This window comes from Macaca nemestrina, chromosome 8, assembly GCF_043159975.1.
Source record: "Macaca nemestrina isolate mMacNem1 chromosome 8, mMacNem.hap1, whole genome shotgun sequence".
In the NCBI taxonomy this organism is placed as follows: domain Eukaryota; kingdom Metazoa; phylum Chordata; class Mammalia; order Primates; family Cercopithecidae; genus Macaca; species Macaca nemestrina.
The window spans coordinates 136,689,608-136,708,481 of record NC_092132.1 but is presented as its reverse complement, the minus strand read 5'-3'; the positions used below and the strand labels follow the sequence as shown (position 1 = coordinate 136,708,481).

At 39.3% G+C, this 18,874-nt stretch overlaps 1 protein-coding gene across 2 annotated transcripts in view; it reads right to left on the bottom strand.

Moving 5' to 3' along the window:
- The window catches only part of LOC105463732 (fibrinogen like 1), a 66,811-nt gene that overhangs the window by 35,390 nt on the left and 12,547 nt on the right, over positions 1-18,874 (bottom strand). The window contains exon 1 of one of the 2 annotated variants that reach the window (XM_011710986.2): positions 4,273-4,380. The exons of the other annotated variant lie outside the window; for it this stretch is intronic. Coding sequence (XP_011709288.1) covers positions 4,273-4,363 — 91 coding nt within the window. The 5' untranslated portion in view covers positions 4,364-4,380. Of the gene's footprint in view, positions 1-4,272; positions 4,381-18,874 lie in introns of those variants that run through there. 2 annotated transcript variants of the gene reach the window in all.

The window sequence follows — 18,874 nt, the reverse complement described above, 5'->3', positions numbered from 1 at the left end:
TGTGGGATTATGAGAACTACAATTCAAGATGAGATTTGGGTGGAGACATAGGCAAACAACATCACCCAGACACTCCATATCTTTATTACAATGGGTTAAGTTTCTCCTTAGCACTTATCATCAAATATAATGAAATATTATAATATATGTGTTTATTGTCTACCCACTCCAACCACCATCTACAATGTAAGTGCCAACTGGCGAGGGGCTACATCTATTATATATACTGCCCTAATGCTGGGTGGATAGTTAGGTACTGTACTAGTTTCTTGAGCCCGCCATAACAAACTACCATAAACTGAGTGGCCTAAAGCAAGAGGAGGTTATTATCTCACAGTTCTGGAGGATACAAGTCCAAAATCAAGAAGAGCAGGGCCATGCTTCCTTCAAAGTCTACAGGAGAAAATCCTTTCTGGCCTCTTCTAGCATTTAGTGGTTGCCAGCAATTCTTGACATCCTTTGACTTGTGGCAGTATCACTCCATTCTCCGATACCATCTTCACGTGGCTGTCTTTCCTCTGTGTGTCTCTGTGTCTAAATTTCCCTCCTCATATAAGGACATCAGTCATTGGATTAGGGTCTGCCCTAATCCAGTATGACCTCATCTTAACTTAGTTACATCTACAAAGACCCTATTTGCAAGTGAGATCACATTCACAGGTAATAAAAGTTAGGAATGAACATATTTTGGGGGGCACAACTGAACCTAGCACAGGTACTCAACAAAATATCTATTGAATAGATGAGAAGAAAACTTGTAAACCTAAATTAGGATTGTAGAACTTCCCAGGATCTGTTATTGTAATTTCACAGTTGCTTATCGCAGATCAAATTATTTTGTGTTTGTTGTTATGTCTTTATCAGATTCCCTCCTTCTTCACCCTTCCAACAACAACAAAAATAACTAAGAACTCTTAATGAACTATGCTTTTCATAAAGTTTTTTGTGATTTGCAAATACGTCATGTTGATATGTGATAGCTTATTTTGGTTTAAAAAAGATATTTGGATTTATAAAATCCCGAAAGAAAATATATAACTGAAAATATAATACCTAAGATATTTAAAGTTGGCTGTCTCAGTGGGCCAAGGTCATTACCATAGCTATCTCATAATAAGGTTTTAGTTTGACTCATGTTTTCAGTTGGCAATAAATATATTTTTTGAGCAAAATTATAATAGCTATGTTGCTTTTTAAATTCGTACCCTGGTGTCTTTAACTATGTAATTTTAAAATTTATCACAAAACTCAAGAAGCAAAAAGGAAAACAATAAATGCCCTTACGCAAATAGAGATTTCTTAAACATAATCAATCAACTGCATAGTCACAGACATAAAATCATAAAGTATTTTTCATGTTACAGAAAATAAGAAACAAAAACATTTTATTATAAGGAAGCAAAAAAAATAAAGATGGAAAACAAAATATTTTTTAAAAACATATAAAGAGATTTTAGAAATAGCCTTATTCCCTGAGGCTAGAACATGCACACAAAACATAATTAAAGGAAGTGACATCATTCAGTCAAATATCATCAACACTAGAGGAAACGAGGCTCAGAGAAGGAAAATTGTTTGCCTAAAGAAATAAAAGAGACTTTCACTAACTATATTTACACTAGTCTGGGAAATCAGTGTAATGATATGACATAAATACCATTTATTTGTGACTCTAACTCAAATTGTTCTTCTGACTGAAAATAGCCAATGTATTTAATGGATTACTGATTAGGATATTTCCTTGATAAATGAAACTGCTAAGGATCAGAAATAAAAATGATGTCCTCTTCTTTTTTATGTGATAGGAAATAAATCTTCATTATTTTAATCCACTCCCAGTTCATATTCAGGAGTCAAAAATGAAAAGTCATGAAATGTCTGTATCTTTTAGACTTTGCTTTAATGCTATTTGTTGAAATTTTTTTTATTTGGTTCGAGTTTTCTTATGCATTTGTGGGATCAAGTACTTTATTTCAGAAGTGAATATATTAGCTTAAAAACTTAGAGCTTAGCCAGGTGTGGTGGCTGACGTCTGTAATCCCAGCACTTTGGGAGGCCGAGGAGGGCAGATCACTTGGGTCAGGAGTTCGAGACCAGCATGGCCAACATAGCGAAACCCAGTCTACTAAAAATACAAAGAAATTAGCCAAGTGTGGGGGCACACACCTTTAATCCCAGCTATTCTGTTGGCTGAGGCATGAGAATCGCTTGAACCTGGGAGGCAGAGGTTGCAGTGAGCCAAGATCACACCACTGCACTGGGTGACAGAGTGAGACTCCGTCTCAAAAAACAAACAAATGACAACAACAAAAAACACTTAGAGCTTAAAAAAAATTTTTTTATTCCAGTGTTTGATTCTGGCTGTTGCATAAATGAAAGTATGTTTTGAAAATGCTCTGGGTGGCCAGGCACAGTAGCTCATGCCTGTAATCCCAGCACCTTGGGAGGCCAAGGCGGGCGGATCATGAGGTCAGGAGATCCAGACCATCCTGGTGAACACGGTGAAACCCCATCTCTACTAAAAATACAAAAAAATTAGCTGGGCATGGCGGCGGGCGCCTGTAGTCCTAGCTACTCGGGAGCCTGAGGCAGGAGAATGGCGTAAACCCGGGAGGCGAAGCTTGCAGTGAGCCGAGATCGTGCCACTGCACTCCAGCCTGGGCAACAAAGCAAGAATCCATCTCAAAAAATAAACAAATAAATAAATAAAAGAAAATGCTCTGGGTGATGCACCTATATATCATATAATTTTACCTATGCACACTGTATGTATAAATGTGTACGTATGTACATAAAATTATTACAATAATTATGTATATATTATAGATATTATATATAATTATATAAGGTATATAAATGTTGCTTAGCATTAGATTTAGTACAAAATAAAGCGCTAATGAAATTTTTTTGACAGGCCTCTGTTTCTTGATATCCAGAAATGTTCATCTCATTGCCATTAAGATAATTCAATAATCAAATCAAAAAGGCACCCCCTAGTCTGGCAGCATATAAACAATAAAGTATTTCAAAATGTAATTATATATATTTAGAAAGTCATTATATTACTTTGATTAGCTTTAGAATAATTCCTGAGACTATCTTAAGTTCTCTAAAATTTCCCATTTTCCTCATTTGTAATTCTAGCCAACATTCTCTGTAATATTGAAGAAATGCTAGGTATTAAGAATTTGTTTCAAGACTCTGGTCTCCATCATTCATGATAGTAAACCACTATTTATTCTGCACATCTGGCTTATGATAAAGTTGTATCAAATTATTCTGTTCATTTATTGCACAATTAGTTGTATTTCTTTTATAATATTTTTGCTTTAGGCAGTTTGGAGACTTTTAATTATTATAAAATTAAAATTGTTCTCAAATGGCTGTTCTTTAGTGGACTATATTATTTGACATAAATTATTTTAATGCTATAAATTCTAATTCCTTCCCCACTACATTTAAAAAAATATTTAATTAATTACACTGCATTAAATTTAAAGATGAAGATAATTAATTACACTGCATTAAAGCATTAAATTTAAAGATGAAGACATTAAATTTGTAAATGAAAAGTTCTACAGATAATATGTAATTTTAAAAAACAATTACAAAACAGAAGTACATTAGTAGAATGTAAACATTTCAAAATTGGTATGTTTTAAATGAGCCATTATAATAGGATACATAAAAGAAACAATAAGGAAGGAAAAAGTTATTGAAGGAAGTATGTTTAATAAGTTAACATTCACAAATGGACTATAACCTAAGTCAGTGAGTTAAAAATTTACCCGTAAACACAAGCTTAGAGACTCCTTTTAAGCTATTTCCTTCCAAATTTTTTCCTCTTTCTGAAAATGGAATATAACTGTGCTTTTGCATTTTTCTTAAGAATCCATACTCACTGAAAGCCTTACAAAGCTAAATATATTTGATCCCCCAAGAAATGCAATAAAGAAAAATGTTTCTGAAGTTTTTACTTCTGAAGTGAAAATTGTCATATAGTCCATTTTATTTTTAATTTTTTATACTGAAACTGCAAACCTATCATTTACATCAAACTCCCATCCAATTCATTCAAAATGTAAAGGAAATAGAAAAGATACATAATTCTAAATCTCTTCTCCAAGTTGTAGAAGCAGACTTCTTGCTAGTCAACCTGACTTCTTGCAAAAGCCAGTGGTTGTTACTTGAGTTTTGGTTACTATCACACCTGTGAAATAAATTAGCATTATTACAAGCATGTCAAAAATGCAGAGACATTAAATAACTTGCCTAAAGTCAGAAATGAGTCAGAGACCCAGCTCAGCCTCCGTCCAGACACTCTGCTTCCCAGGATCCTCTGACTGCATTCAGAATTTGTCATTATTTCTCCATTATTTGATTAGAAATAGGGACAATGTTGATTCTGGCTTCAATCCAGAAACAAACATGTGGACACTGGTTTAACTGAAAGAAAACTAAAAGAGGAGATTCAAGGACAAATTCCAATACTCTGATATTTTTCTTTTTTCCCCATTTGTATGACTTTTTGTGAAAGATCTAATAATATATCTTTATAAACATATATATATATTTTAAAACTTATTATTATGTTCAGAGAATTTTTGTACTTTAACATCAATACTGTTCCGTTGAAGATTAAGTAAAACCAAAGTCCAGCTGAAACTTTGCTTTGTATTAAGGATAATAACATTTTACCCATAAATATATGAATTAATATGTCATCTCAACTAAAATATGGAAATAAGCCAAATTTTTCCTAGTTATGAAAAATGAGGCAGGTTAATAATTGCCAAGGTGACATGGTCAGTTTATTTGCTCTCTAAGAAAAACAAAAGTATTCCCTGAGGTGCAAAATTGTGAAATTTAACTGGAAGCATCAATTATACTCTGGACAAGGTGTTCCTTTTGTTTTAAAATCCTCTAGAAGATTTTCTAAAGTGTAATAGGCAACTGTTAGCTCCATTAATCATATTGTATAACAGTTTCATACTGGAAATCCGAGTTCCTCATTTCTTCTTTCCCTCTGATGTAACTCAAGCAGTTGTTTGCCGTTTGTCCTGTGGTCCCTATTTATTCACTCAGATTCCAGTAAAATACCAAAGTTTTGTTTTCTTTCTGTTCTTTGTTATCTACTGGACTTGAGCACTGATGATGTTTGGTCTTCCCGTTAAACATCTTCCTGTCTTCATGTGGACATTTTGAAAATTATTAAGGGAAACGTAATCCTGTTGATTTACTGGAAAGAAGAAGAAGAAGAAGAAAAAGCCAATTAGGCTGAAGTGATTTGCACACACACACAAGTGGAAATGATACATTCATAATTGTAGAGAATTGAAGCTGCTAATGTTAAATTTCAAAAGCAAAAATATGGGATTATTTGGCTAATTCGATAATTACCTCTGTGGTAAAATGACATATTTTGAAATACAAACTTACCTTTCCTTCTCGTATGCCTTTAGCTTTCTCCCCATTCAAGCAATAATTTAGCCTTGTGTTTACTTCCTCACTGGAGGGACATAATACTAACAGCAGCTAACATGTGGTATACTCATAATGTGATAAAAATGGTAATTATATCAACTTACTCAGCCATACAGCCCTATGAGTAGGTACTGTTAATGATCTCCATTTCACAAATGAGGAAACTGAGGTACAGAGGTTTAAGTGAATTGCATGAGGTCACACAGCTATCAAGAGGTGTAGCTGGGCTCAAAGGCAATCCTGCTCAGAATCTGTGCTCTTCTCTACTAAAGGTAGACTATGCTGTCTTTCGGAAACTGGGCTGGCATCATTGCCTCAGGAGAAACTCGCAAAAGCTCATCAGACAGTAAGGACTACTCTAGGGCCAATATTTTGTGGAGGAATTCCAAAAGCCAAATTTTCTTGGAGTAACATTACTCCATGGATGTACTGCTATAACATGGTGGAAGAAGTATCACCAAGAAAGGTCAAAATTATGGACCGGTGCGGTGGCTCACGCCTGTAATCCCAACACTTTGGGAGGCTGCGGCAGGTAGATCACCTGAGGTCAGGAGTTTGAGACCAGCTTGGCCAACATGGCAAAACCCCATGTATTTTTAGTTTCTACTAAAAGTACAAAAATTATCCAGGTGTGGTGGTGGGCGTCTGTGGTACCAGCTACACGGGAGACTGAGGCAGGAGAATTACTTGAACTCAAGAGGCGGAGGTTGCAGTGAGCCGAGGTCATGCCACTGCACTCCAACCTGGGTGACAGAGAAAGACCCTGTCTAAAAAAAATAAAGAAAGAAAGAAAAGAAAAAGTTGTGACCTTGCACAATTGCACCACAGCTATGAAATGAGAATGAGACCTGAGATCACTGGCTGAAAGAAGTACAAGAAAAGAATGATATAATAGGACCACAGGTACAGTCCCATCAAGATCAGGCTGATGAGGCTCCCAAACAGATTAAATGGACACTGTCAATTTTTTTTTTTCCCCTTCTCCTTTTGGAAGACCTTATTCAGAGAACTCTTCAATTAATACATCAGTTACAGCACAATTTTCATCCAGACCCTCTAGACCCTGTATTGTGCCTGCCGGATTGAACACCTGTCTACTATTTGATACTTGACCCAGTCCCCGTGGGAAGGTTTAAATCCAGATCTCCCCACCTCCAGTCCACTCCAGCTTGCAGCGAGGAACATGTCTGCTTAAGGCTGCATGAGGAACTAGACTCAGACAACTAATCTTGTATCCTTGACTGTATTCTACTAGCATAAATTTCTGGTGGTTATTTTTTCCAAACTTGACTCCTAGTTCAGGAGGCACATTTTTATGGGAGTTATAAAACTCCATGCTCTGATGACAATAACATTTTAAACTTCAAATGTGCCTTTTATTAAAATATTTAGAATGGAGTGTGTTGTAGGTATCAACGAAAGGGGCTGTTAAGAACAGTCTTCATTCCACACAACTAGCAGAGCCTCCTCAGGTGGAGGTAATCAAATTCTTCCTAAAATGTTGGTTTCAATGTGATCTCAGGCAGAGTCCTGAAAAACTAGAAAATTTATTTGCACATAATATAGGTCTCAGAAATTTCTATGGAGAAGCATTTTAAAATTAATAAAACGAAACCAATTTTACTAGTGAGTTAACCTAAATATTACCATTGTTGATGTAACTAGCAGAAAGTTTAAATTAATAGATGCTCAAGAAATAGTTCCACATTCACATACACTTTCTGGGAAAGATTCTGACAATATGAATCAGAAAAATAAGGGTAAAGGTGGATAAAGAGAAAGACGAAGAAAAGGAACCAAGAAAAAGTGAGGTGCTTTGTAATGTGTCAACTTGGGTAAGCTGAACTAGACTTCCCAGAATTCCTTTTGCCTGATGTTTTCCGTTAGGAGCAGTTGGCGGGCAGAAAGGAAGTGGCAGCCATCTTCGTAGCTCCTTCATGCTGTCACGTATCTCGTTGGCTTTAGGATAGTGGCTAAGCCTCCAGCTGTTTCACTTCCCTATCGATATAATTTGGAGCCTCCTTTAGCACATAACAAATGGTCTGGCTTCTGCAGGACACCCACATCAACCAGGGTCAGAGGCAACAAGAACTGACACAGGTTTCAGTCCGTCCTCATAGATTCCAGCTCCTGCTTCTGTTTCGTTCATCTGCGCTCTCACTTAACTGCGATTCGTACTTCAAGCTCCAACATCATCTGTGGAGACAGCTTCCTTTCAAAGAGTACTTAACCAGCTCCCACAGTTGTATTAAGTCAAATTCTTTATTATCCTACAAGCTCTGCTTCTCCGATTGAACTCTGCCTGTAACTGAGGCTCCTGGACAGGAAAGCTGAATGCCACAGAAGGAATTTTCTCACTGTACCATTGTTTCTTCCTTCCCAGAGCCCTCTGTTCTTTTGCTCATATCTGGACTGCTCTCCCTCTAGGCCTGCTACATTCGGCATGTAAAAAGTATTACTGATAGACATTTGGCAGATCCCCCCCAAATGCGTAGCTTCAGGTTCCACACAACCTGTGTCCTCCCCTGCATACCAGTTAAGATAAAATGAAATGCTTATTCACTACTCATCTTTTCAGAGCTTTCTCACCTATGTGTTTGAATTTTTCCCCTCTGATTATCAAACTAATTTTAAATGGGTTCCCTAGCAGGAAAAGAGCAAAAGATGTTTTCTTATTTATTTTTTCTACCACAAAAAATAAAAAGTATTCTTGCTAAGGAATATGTTTGTTTTTCTTTCTGTGTGTATGCAAGGACTGTGGACTGGCATTTATTTTATGCTTGTCAATAATAGCATCTTTTTTATTAAAGAAGAATCTCCCCAGAAGGTCACATGTCATTTAAAAAACAATTTCAACCAAATACACGTTGAATTGTAATAGAAAACAGATTTTTTACTCGTAACACATGAAGAAGAAATTTAGCTATATTGTATAAAAATATGTGGGGAAAAAGAAAACAAGAGCTCGTGTTAAGTAAAACCACTTTTTAAAATATGCCTTTAGGAACACGGAAGATGGAAGGTATCACAAGATACCTGCTTTCATTCTACTTCTCAGTGATGATGTATCTGCTTTTTTTTTTTTTTTTTTTTTGACGAATTTGCAATGCATCTTTTCATCCTGATGCCTAAATCCAGTCTTTATATGTGCCTCTTCAGTTTTTAGACTCTTAAAATATTATCTCTTCATGAAGTATTCAACTAATTGGAAAATGCGTGATTCCTACCACTATGACAATGTCTGAAAGTAGAATCCTCAGGGTTGCAAGCTATTCTGACAAAACTTCTGAACTCTAGCAGAAAATGTAAAAATATACATTTGACAAAATATATTTGCCCATTTGAATTTAAATTTTCTCTTTTTTTAACTCAGTTTTTATTTCTTAGAAAAAGGAAGACAATCTAAATATAATTCCCTGAGATACAGTTTCCTCCTTTCACTTGGAAATAACTGTACATTAGGTTGAGAGGCAAAAAAATTCATTGTCTAAAATTACACACACTTTCTGATTAATTTGTTGGCCCACATTTAGTTCATCATACACACCTTATTTTTTGCATGTGCATTTGGGACAATAACCTGGCATATGAAACCTTTAAAATTTATATTTAAAAATTTATACTTGCGGCCGGGCGCGGCGGCTCAAGCCTGTAATCCCAGCACTTTGGGAAGCCAAGACGGGTGGATCACGAGGTCAGGAGATCGAGACCATCCTGGCTAACACGGTGAAACCCAGTTTCTACTAAAAAATACAAAAAAAAAAAAAAAAAAAATCTAGCCGGGCGAGGTGGCGGGCGCCTATAGTCCCAGCTACTCCGGAGGCTGAGGCAGGAGAATGGCGTGAACCCGGGAGGCGGAGCTTGCAGTGAGCTGAGATCCGGCCACTGTACTCCAGCCTGGGCGACAGAGCGAGACTCCGTCTCAAAAAAAAAAAAAAAAAAAAAAAATTTATACTTGCACTTGGATGACTTTGCCAATAACTAGAACTCCCTCAAAAACAAAGGCTAGGTACCTGACTCCCATAGGCATGACCAAGAGTACACCACAAAATGATTCCTCTAAGACTGAAATGTTTTTTCCTGCTTCCCCCTCAGAGAGACATTGTGGAAAAATTCTAGAACTTTTAGAATAGACATTGTGTGCCTGACTCCAGCAATCAAAGATTGTGAAATATTGAAGCCCCATTTAAGAGTCATACACTCATACTAGTTTTATTTGTTGTTGTTGTTTATAATCTAAAGAAATGAACTTCAGCCATCTAGACCAAAAATAATTGGATTTGTTGGAGGGATACTGACTGAAGTAAGTAATAGAATCAATGACAGACTGATACAAGCCAAGGGAAGGCAGTATAATAAGGACAGCTCCAAAAATCTCTCAAAGATGTGTTCTTGGATTTATTCTGTAGTATGCAGCCCTTAAAATGTTTTAGTTTCAGTGGAATTTTGGCCTCTGTGTCTTTCCATACAAATCTCATATCCCTAAGAGGGAGAATCCAATTAGCCCAGTCATCTGTATTTCTTTTATCTTTTCCTTCCTTTTTTTTTCTTTTTTTTTGAGACAGAGTCTTGCTCTGTTGCCAGGCTGGAGTGCAGTGGTGCAATCTCAGCTCACCGCAACCTCCGCCTCCTGGGTTTCAGCAATTTTCTTTCCTTAGCCTCCCGAGTAGCTGGGACTCGGGCACGCACCACCATAACCAGCTAATTTTTGTATTTTTAGTAGAGACGGGGTATCACCATGTTGGCCAGGATGGTCGTGATCTGCCCACCTTGGCCTACTAAAGTGCTGGGATTACAGGCATGAGTCACTACGCCCAGCCATCTGTATTTCAGTGTACACCTAGATATATGGCACCCATACACTGAGGCCACAGCTTTACTCTCTGGCCCACAAATTCTTGTCAATGTGGCTGCTGGGGGATCTGTTGTGAGCAAGAAAAGCTCCATAGTATGTGCCATTCTCATACTACAAAATTAGGAAATTTCAAGATAAATGAAAGGGGGGGATCTGTCCAGTTTAATGGAAGGTTGCCTGGTTCAATAAAGATGCTTGGCAAGCCTAAGATTTCATCTCCAATGACTCTTTCACCAATGAATTAGCCATATTACATGTACCCTTTTCCACTGCTGTGATGTATATTGTTGTTACCTTTTTATTTGCCTATTCTCATTTCTATGTACCCTCTCTGAATGAAATAAGTCTTAATTAGCCACCAGCCCTTCTCCTAGCCCATCCACCAAGGCTAGATGTTCTCCTATGCATTTACTTCTCTTATATCACACATCACTGTATTGTGTACTGGAGCTTCTCTTTTCATTCCAGGGAGATCAAGGCTTGTTTTTTCTTATTTCAACAGCCGCAGCACCCAGCATATGCACACCACACAATAGAAGCTCGGAAACATTTATTATGCATGGAATAATAATATCGCCTATTTGTAGTAGCATATAATGTAAATATCCAAAATTGGTAACTTGATTAAACTTGATAACTTACATGAAGTGCTTATGACAATGCCTGATAGAAAATATGCAACAAATGTTCATTTCCTTCTGTCTTGACACAACATCATGACTGTTTAATTCATTCTGTAAAGAAGAAGGCAGCAGGCTGGCTGTGGTGGCATACACCTGTAATCCCAGCACTTTAGGAGGCCAAGGCGAGCAGATCACTTGAGGTCAGGAGTTCAAGACCAGCCTGGCCAACATGGTGAAATCTCATCTCCACTAAAAATACAAAAACAGCCAGCCGTGGTGGCGGGTGCCTATAATCCCAACTACTTGGGAGGCTGAGGCAGGAGGGTCACTTGAACTTGGGAGGTGGAGGTTGCAGTGAGCCAAGATCACACCATTGCACTCCAGCCTGGGCAACAGAGTGAGACCCTGTTTCAAAAAAAAAAGTGAGGCAGCAATGTACACACAAAGACAATAACTCATCTTATAAAGATAATTCCGATGTTAGAGGAGGAAGCCACCATGCCCAGCCTGCTGCCTCATTCTTTACAGAACGAAGGAAGCAGTCATTGACGTTATTCTTAATAATGTAGAACTATTTGTGAAATGCGGATGCAGTGAATGTTGATGCAGACAACACAATGCCCCTAAAATCATTTTCCTAACATTCCCAAATTTATTCATGCTTTAGCACAAGAGTTGTACATTTCAGTAAAGAAAGGTGAAAGGAACTTCTTTAATCTGTAATGGAAGACCTTGTAGCAGAACAAAATTGCTACCAAGAAAGTTGGAAAGTAGATAAAATATAAGAAAAATATTTTTGTGACCTGGATTCACAAAGTCTGGGATGATGTTCTTACTCAACAACTATTTAAATTGGGATTCCCTGAAAGCAGAGCCTGAGACAAAGATTCGGATGCAAGTAGTTTATTTGGGAGGTGATTCCAGGGAGCATAAACAAATGAGATGGAACAGGGAGAAAAGCCAAAAAGTATCTAATGAGTGGGGTACACTCATAGACAACTAAAGTTCCAACCTACTGAAACCTCTGAGAGCCCCACATCAGAATTCTCCTCTCAGGTGGCAGGAGATCAAGAGTTGGTAGACATCCACCAGCCGCAGGCCCATGGTGCTTGACGGTTGCTTCTGTAGTATTGATTCCACCTGTTGCAGTGTAATCCTTCCACCTGTGCTTTAACCCCCAGCTCCTCATTTCTTCTCTAGAGCTAGGTTGATTACCTTCCTCTTTTTCACTTTTGACTTTACCCTTTCCTTCCCCAGTCGTTTCCCCTTTTCACTCTATGAACAAGTCCAAGTCTATTAAACCTTAGAAAACTAAAACCTCTCTTATCCCTGCCTCTAGCAACTTTCCTATTTCTCTCCATTTCTACTAAGCTTATTTTTTTAAGACGACAATCCACACTCACTGATTCCACGGTCTGTCTTTCCATGAACTCCTCAATTAAAGCCAGTGACTTCTGACCCCTTTACTGCAATTGCAGCTGCTTACAATGACGCCACAAGACTCCTCATGGGAGTTTCTCACTGAATTCTCAGGCTGCTCCTTCTTCCTCAGAACTTCCTCCACAGGCTTTTATAAAACCCATCCCTCTTAGTTCTCTGGGTATCCTCCAAGTTTTCCATCTTTCCTTTATGGAGTATTCTTTCCTTTTTGGTTTATAGAATGTTAGTGTTTAACAACTCCCAAATATTTCATTCCAGCTATTACTTCTCTCTGTAACTCCAGAAGTGTTTGTCCAATAGCCTGCTAGCTCAGACTTAATTTATTATAGTCTCTTCTCTTCCCCTTCCCCTTCCCTACCCTTGGGAAGAAAGGCTTGCCTTCGACAGAACATAGTGAGTTGGCAAAACCGCCACTTACTCCTACCCACTTCAAAATCTTGGGATTATCAGAGAACATTCCTCCTCCTCATCCTGCATTTCCAGTTAGTTAGTAAGTTCTGCTGATTCTACCTTCTGAATACTAAACTCTCCCCATCAGCCCGATTGCCGCTGCCACCTTAATTTATGTCTTCATCACCTTGGCATAATCTACTGGTTTCTCTTGGTTGATCAATCTACTTCCGGTTTCTGCCCAATGCAGACCATCTCCTACAGAGTATAAAACATTATCTTGATGCAAAGAAAGACATTACTTCTCTACTTAAAAGGCTTGGAAGTTTTCCTTCAAGTCGACAATCAACAAGCCATACTCTGATTTCTTTTATGTGGTGATCTAGCTAGTCCCAGTGTCAGTATCCAGAAGCAGCTCAGGCAGTCCCTATGGCTAAACTCATCGTGAGCCAGCCAACCTGGCATGGTGTGGGTGCTTTGAAATCAGTGGTTAAAATCTGAGTGTGGGAATGGATCCTGAAACCTTGTAGTCCCAAGTCAGTATTGGCACAGAGCCTTCTCTGTAAACTTAAATAAGTGTCAACATTTAGAAATCACTTACCACGAGCCAGGTACTCTCTGAACACTTCCTACGTACTAACTCACGTAACCTCCAGAGTAGCCCTTTGAGACATATATTATTATTTTTAATTCCCATTTTCCCAATGAGGCGACTGAGCCATAAAGAGAGCAAGCAACTTGCTTAACATCATATGTGCCACGATTTGGCTTGAAGCAGACAGTTCTAGAAGCAGGGTCTTATCCATTTTCTACGGGCTTTGTTAGCTTTACACCGAGGCTGTGGGGTTCTCCCCTTACAATACAATTCCAGCCTGTGCAGGGATCTAGATGAACCAGAGGTGAAGAGCGGAAGACAGAAGCAGAGGGGAAGCCCAAGCCACAGAGGGCAACCTGAACTTGGAGCGTAACATCCCCAGAATCTTTACCTCCGCATCTTCCCAATCCTCTACCGTTCTCTCATCCAGCACATACACAGACACGCACACAATCCATGAGAAGCTTTCACCAGATCAGAAGTGGAATTATTGCTGCCAAAGATAGCGATGGATGGCCCCAGACGACATGACAAAGCTTTTAAAAATGACAAAATGTTGGGAATGTAACAAACAACAAATGGGACCCTCCTAGAGAACTGGATGTGGTCTCTAATTCCTCCCTGCACTATGGGTTTGGACTGAAAACTGGCCCCTGAGAACTGAGTTAGCCATGCCCTGTTCTTCTCTTGAATATAACGGGAGGGGATGTCAGGAAAATGGAGATGTCTCTTCTCATAATATCTGCTAATCAGGATTGTTAAGGGCCTTGTGCAATTAATTTTAGCATTCAAAGAAGAAATAATTTCTTAGAACTCCATGGTGAGGAAATAGGTCGTACTCATTAGTGTAGTCACAGAGGAAGAACAGCGTTTAATAATAGGCCTGGCTGAAACAGGCCAGCAGTGAAACCAGGAGGGCAAAATTATTCTGTTAATGAAGAGTTAATGAAGAATTTGGAGTTTCCATAGGTAACCCAAGAAGAAAGGGGTGAAAAAGGAAGAGTGAATGAGATAAGAATGGGGAGGAGGATGTGGGGAAGGAATGCACCAAGATGCCAGGGAGCTGAGCAAGAGGCAGCCAGGGAGAAGTTCTGGGCTATGGCCAAGGATCTTTAAAGAGCAAGGATCTTTAAATAGTCAGTTTTGTTGTTGTTGTTGTTGTTGTTATTATACTTTAAGTTCTAGGGTACATGTGCACAACATGCAGGTTTGTTACATATGCATACATGTGCCATGTTGGTGTGCTGCACCCATTAACTCGTCATTTACATTAGGTATATCTCCTAATGCTCTCCATCCCCCCACTCCCTCCCCACAATAGGACCCGGTGTGTGATGTTTCCCTTCCTGTGTCCAAGTGATCTCATTGTTCAATTCCCACCTATGAGTGAGAATATGTGGTGTTTGGTTTTCTGTTCTTGCAATAGTTTGCCGAGAATGATGGTTTACAGCTGCATCCATGTCCCTACAAAGGATATGAACTCATTCTTTTTTATGGCTGCGTAGTATCCCATGGTGTATAGGTGCCACATCAAGGATCTAGAACTAGAAATACCATTTGACCCAGCCATCTCATTACTGGGTTTATACCCAAAGGATTATAAATCATGCTGCTATAAACACACATGCACATGTATGTTTATTGTGGCACTATTCACAATAGTAAATAGTCAGTTTTAAGGTGTTTGCTGCAGGCTAAATTCCTCTTCCTCTTCCCCTGCCTTCCATGGTTAACACTGAATCTTCAGTGAGAATCTACTATGCAGAGATGCCTTGTATCCGCGGCATTTTGAGAAAAGGGAAAGTTGCTGTTGCTTTGGGAATGATGCGGAGTGGAGAAAAAGAGCAGCCAAAAGAGGCTAGTCTTGAGAGAAATCACAGTAAGTCAGTACAAGCAGGAACTAATAGAAAAACATTAACTCCAGAGATCCTGGAAGGTGCCAGCAAGGGAGGTTAGGTTTCCCACTGTAGATGTGATGGAAACATGGCTTCCCCACCAACTTCGAGGCTTTAGAGCATTCAGGTAACTGACACTTGTACTGTGTAAGTAAAGTGGGTATGTGTCTTCCAACAATTTACATGTGAAATAACTGTCACTCTGTTTTCTAATTGAATTTCAAGGCTCCATTCCATGGGCTGAGGGAAATCTAATTCTCCACTCATTTCAGCATGAAATCAAACAATTTAGAGTCTGTCTCCAGTCTGGGGGTTGCATATGATTTCTGGGGTTTGGGGTGGTGTGAAGTTGGTATAATGTCACTACAACTGTCTATTCTTGCTCTAGTCACTGGGACACTCAGCCTCAGGGACTACACAGATTGCTGCTGCACCTTCCCCCTCTTCCTTTTCAGCAATGTGAGGGAAAACATCACATTCTTTTGATTTCCCACCAATTCATCCTCTTTCCACCCAGGCAAATTGTGAGGAGTGGGAGCTGCTCTGATTTTAATCTTTTTCATCTGTTGTTTCTAGTATTGCTGGCTGTGGCAATCCTCGGAGGAAATGCATGCCTACCTCTAGTGTGAATGGGGAAAAACAAAATCCAGGATATAAGAAAATATATGGTACAGTGGCTGGGCACGGTGGCTCGCGCCTGTAATCCCAAAACTTTGGGAGGCCGAGGTGGATGGATCACATGATCAAGATATCGAGATCATCCTGGCCAACACTGTGAAATCCTGTCTCTTCTAAAAATAGAAAAATTAGCTGGGCATGGTGGTGCATGCCTGTAGTCCCAGCTACTCGGGAGGCTGAGGGAGGAGAATTGCTTGAACCTGGGAGGCAGAGGTTGAAGTGAGCTGTGATTGTGCCATTGCACCCCAGCCTGGTGACAGAGTGAGAGTCTGTCAAGAAAAGAAAGAAAGGAAGTAAGAAAGAAAGAAGGAAAGAGGGAGGGAAGGAAGGAAGGAAGGAAGGAAGGAAGGAAGGGAAGGAAGGAAGGAAGGAAAGAAGGAAGGAAGGAAGGAAGGAAGGAAAGAAAGAAAGAAAGAAAGAAAGGGAGGAAAGAAAGAAAATATATGGTACAAACTAACACCTACAAATATCATTCAGTTTCACTGGCTGGCTTTATACCCTCCCTTTCTATTAGTTCAAAATAGTACTCATAAAATAACTATCCTGTAAAGGAACTGCATTTTCTTCCATTGCTAATTTCTCCTCTTACCTAACATTGATTATCTAAGAACTTAAGTGTTTAGTGCTCTACATCAGAGGTCAGCAAACTATTGTACCACCCGCTGTCTAAACTGGACCCACGGTCCATTTTCATATTTTTAAGTAGTTGAAAAAAATCACAAAAAGATCAATATCTTGTGACCTGTGAAAATTACATAAAATCTAAATTTCAGTGTCTACAAATAGTTTAATTGGAATATAGGCATGCTCATTTGTTTATATACTGTCCGTAGCTGCTTCCGTTCTATAACCGCAGAGTTGAGAAGTTGCAACAGACTGTATAGCATACAATGCTGAAAATATTTAATATCTGGTCTTTTACAGGAAACGTTTGGTCGACCTTGTAGGGGAACCAGCCCGCTACACCACACGCGGGTTCTCCCCTTCCTGGTGGAGACGAGGGAATGAGAAAAGAAATAAAGACAAAGACACAAAGTTCAAGAGTTAATAAAAGTGGGTCTAGGGGTCCATCGCAACGCAGAAACTGCGAAGGTCCTGAGCTCCGGATTCCACTGATGTTTATTGAGTACAATTCCTCTGATCCTATTGGCTGAGGGGGCAGATGGTGGGCTGATCATAGGATGACCATGGGGAGAGGTGGCAGGGGGGTAGCGTGCGTCATCAGCAAGTTAATATTATTTACTATTCCACTATGTGAGCTAATACTCTATGTTTAACTTACAGATAATCATCAGAGTCCAACTAAGTAATTAAAGTAAAAATAAATCTTATTGTATGATGAAGAATCCCTTTTAAAACTCCAGTTATTACATGAATAGAGGGAGAAGCCTCCCAAGGCCTGTTAAGAGTAACTGGAATCCAAACGCCCCCTCGCGCTCGGACCAGCAAAATGCTATTCCTCATATCAAAAGAAGAATCAATACAAGTAAACAGATGGCAGTTGTCACAAGTAATGTTTTGAGAGTCCAGTTAAATATGAGTTTTCCAACAACTAACGTGTAAGGAGGTTTAACACAACTTTGAAGAGGAATAGACTGATTAGACTGAAGAAGCATGGTAAACAGTAGCTTATTACCTCTTGTTCCACATAATGCTTCCCCTTTCCACACTCTCATTCGCCATAAGCAACTTCCACAAATCTGGATATTCTGGACCGATGACTGGACTAATTATCTTTGCCTGGGGAGGAGCATTACCTTTATCTTCCCATTTCAATGGATATACTCATTGCAATCTTCTAACTAAAGTGGGGGGATTATTGGGACTTTCTCTATGATCTATAATGAAGGAATCCTCAGCACACCCAGCATTTTGTCCGGTGCAATTTGTAGCCAAGGATCCTTTGGCGGCCCAATCTATAATTGTTCCATAAGAATCATTTTGCAAAGCTACTGCACCATCTGCTACACAACCCTCCCAAGTAAGAATCTCTAGTTTTTCTGACCATTTTGGATTTCTTTTAGGACCAGCCAGTCCGTTAGGTTTGTAATTTTTGACTTTTAAATTTGACCGAAAATAACCACCCCCATAAGTTTTTACAGTCATGATAGGTCGGAAAGACATTCCACTCACTACGTGATAACTAGGTTGGGAACGATTATGAGGAGGTACATAAATCATCCACCTTTGTATTTGCGATGGTAAACATCCAGGAGCAATTCCTAAACAAATTGGAGCGTATTCATACCTCACTGTTACATTCATCAACACGCCCTCCTCCTCAGGCTGTGCAGGACAGCGATCATCAGCCGGCCCAGGCATCCAAATACTATCATTTGTATAAACTTCAATAGGGGAATGCATCCAAGTAACTGGCCTAATTAAAGGAGGAAGTGGAACATAAGCCAGTATGTAAAATTTTGTTCAGCCCAGACAGCGGGGAGACTTACCGCCGTGGTAATTACCATCAAGGGAGCCAAGATCATATTACCCGGGGTAATTGCCAGTTGTTTCTCCTTTAGGCTGTCCTCTGCCATTTGAGTCAGCTTCTTTATCTGTCCTCATGTCGGTGGTGTAGCCTGGCGAGTCTTCTCCGTCTTCTGTTGTTTCTCTGAGACGCTCAGCTTCGCCATGTTTCTCAGCTCCGGAAAGGACAAGTCGGAGGGACCAGTCTTCCTCCTCTTTCGATTCTTCCCTTTCTTCTGTCCGGTCGGTGTAGGGTTCATTGTTGAATTTCAAACGTCTATTGGGTATCTAAGTGGATGTTTGATTGTCTCTTGGTGAAACACAAGTAAAACCCCTGCCCCAGGTGATAATTTATCCTAAATCCCCAGGTGATAATTTAGCCTAAATCCCCAGGTGATAATTTATCATAATTCCCAACTTTTAGTTCTGGTATCCTTCCACCAGATCG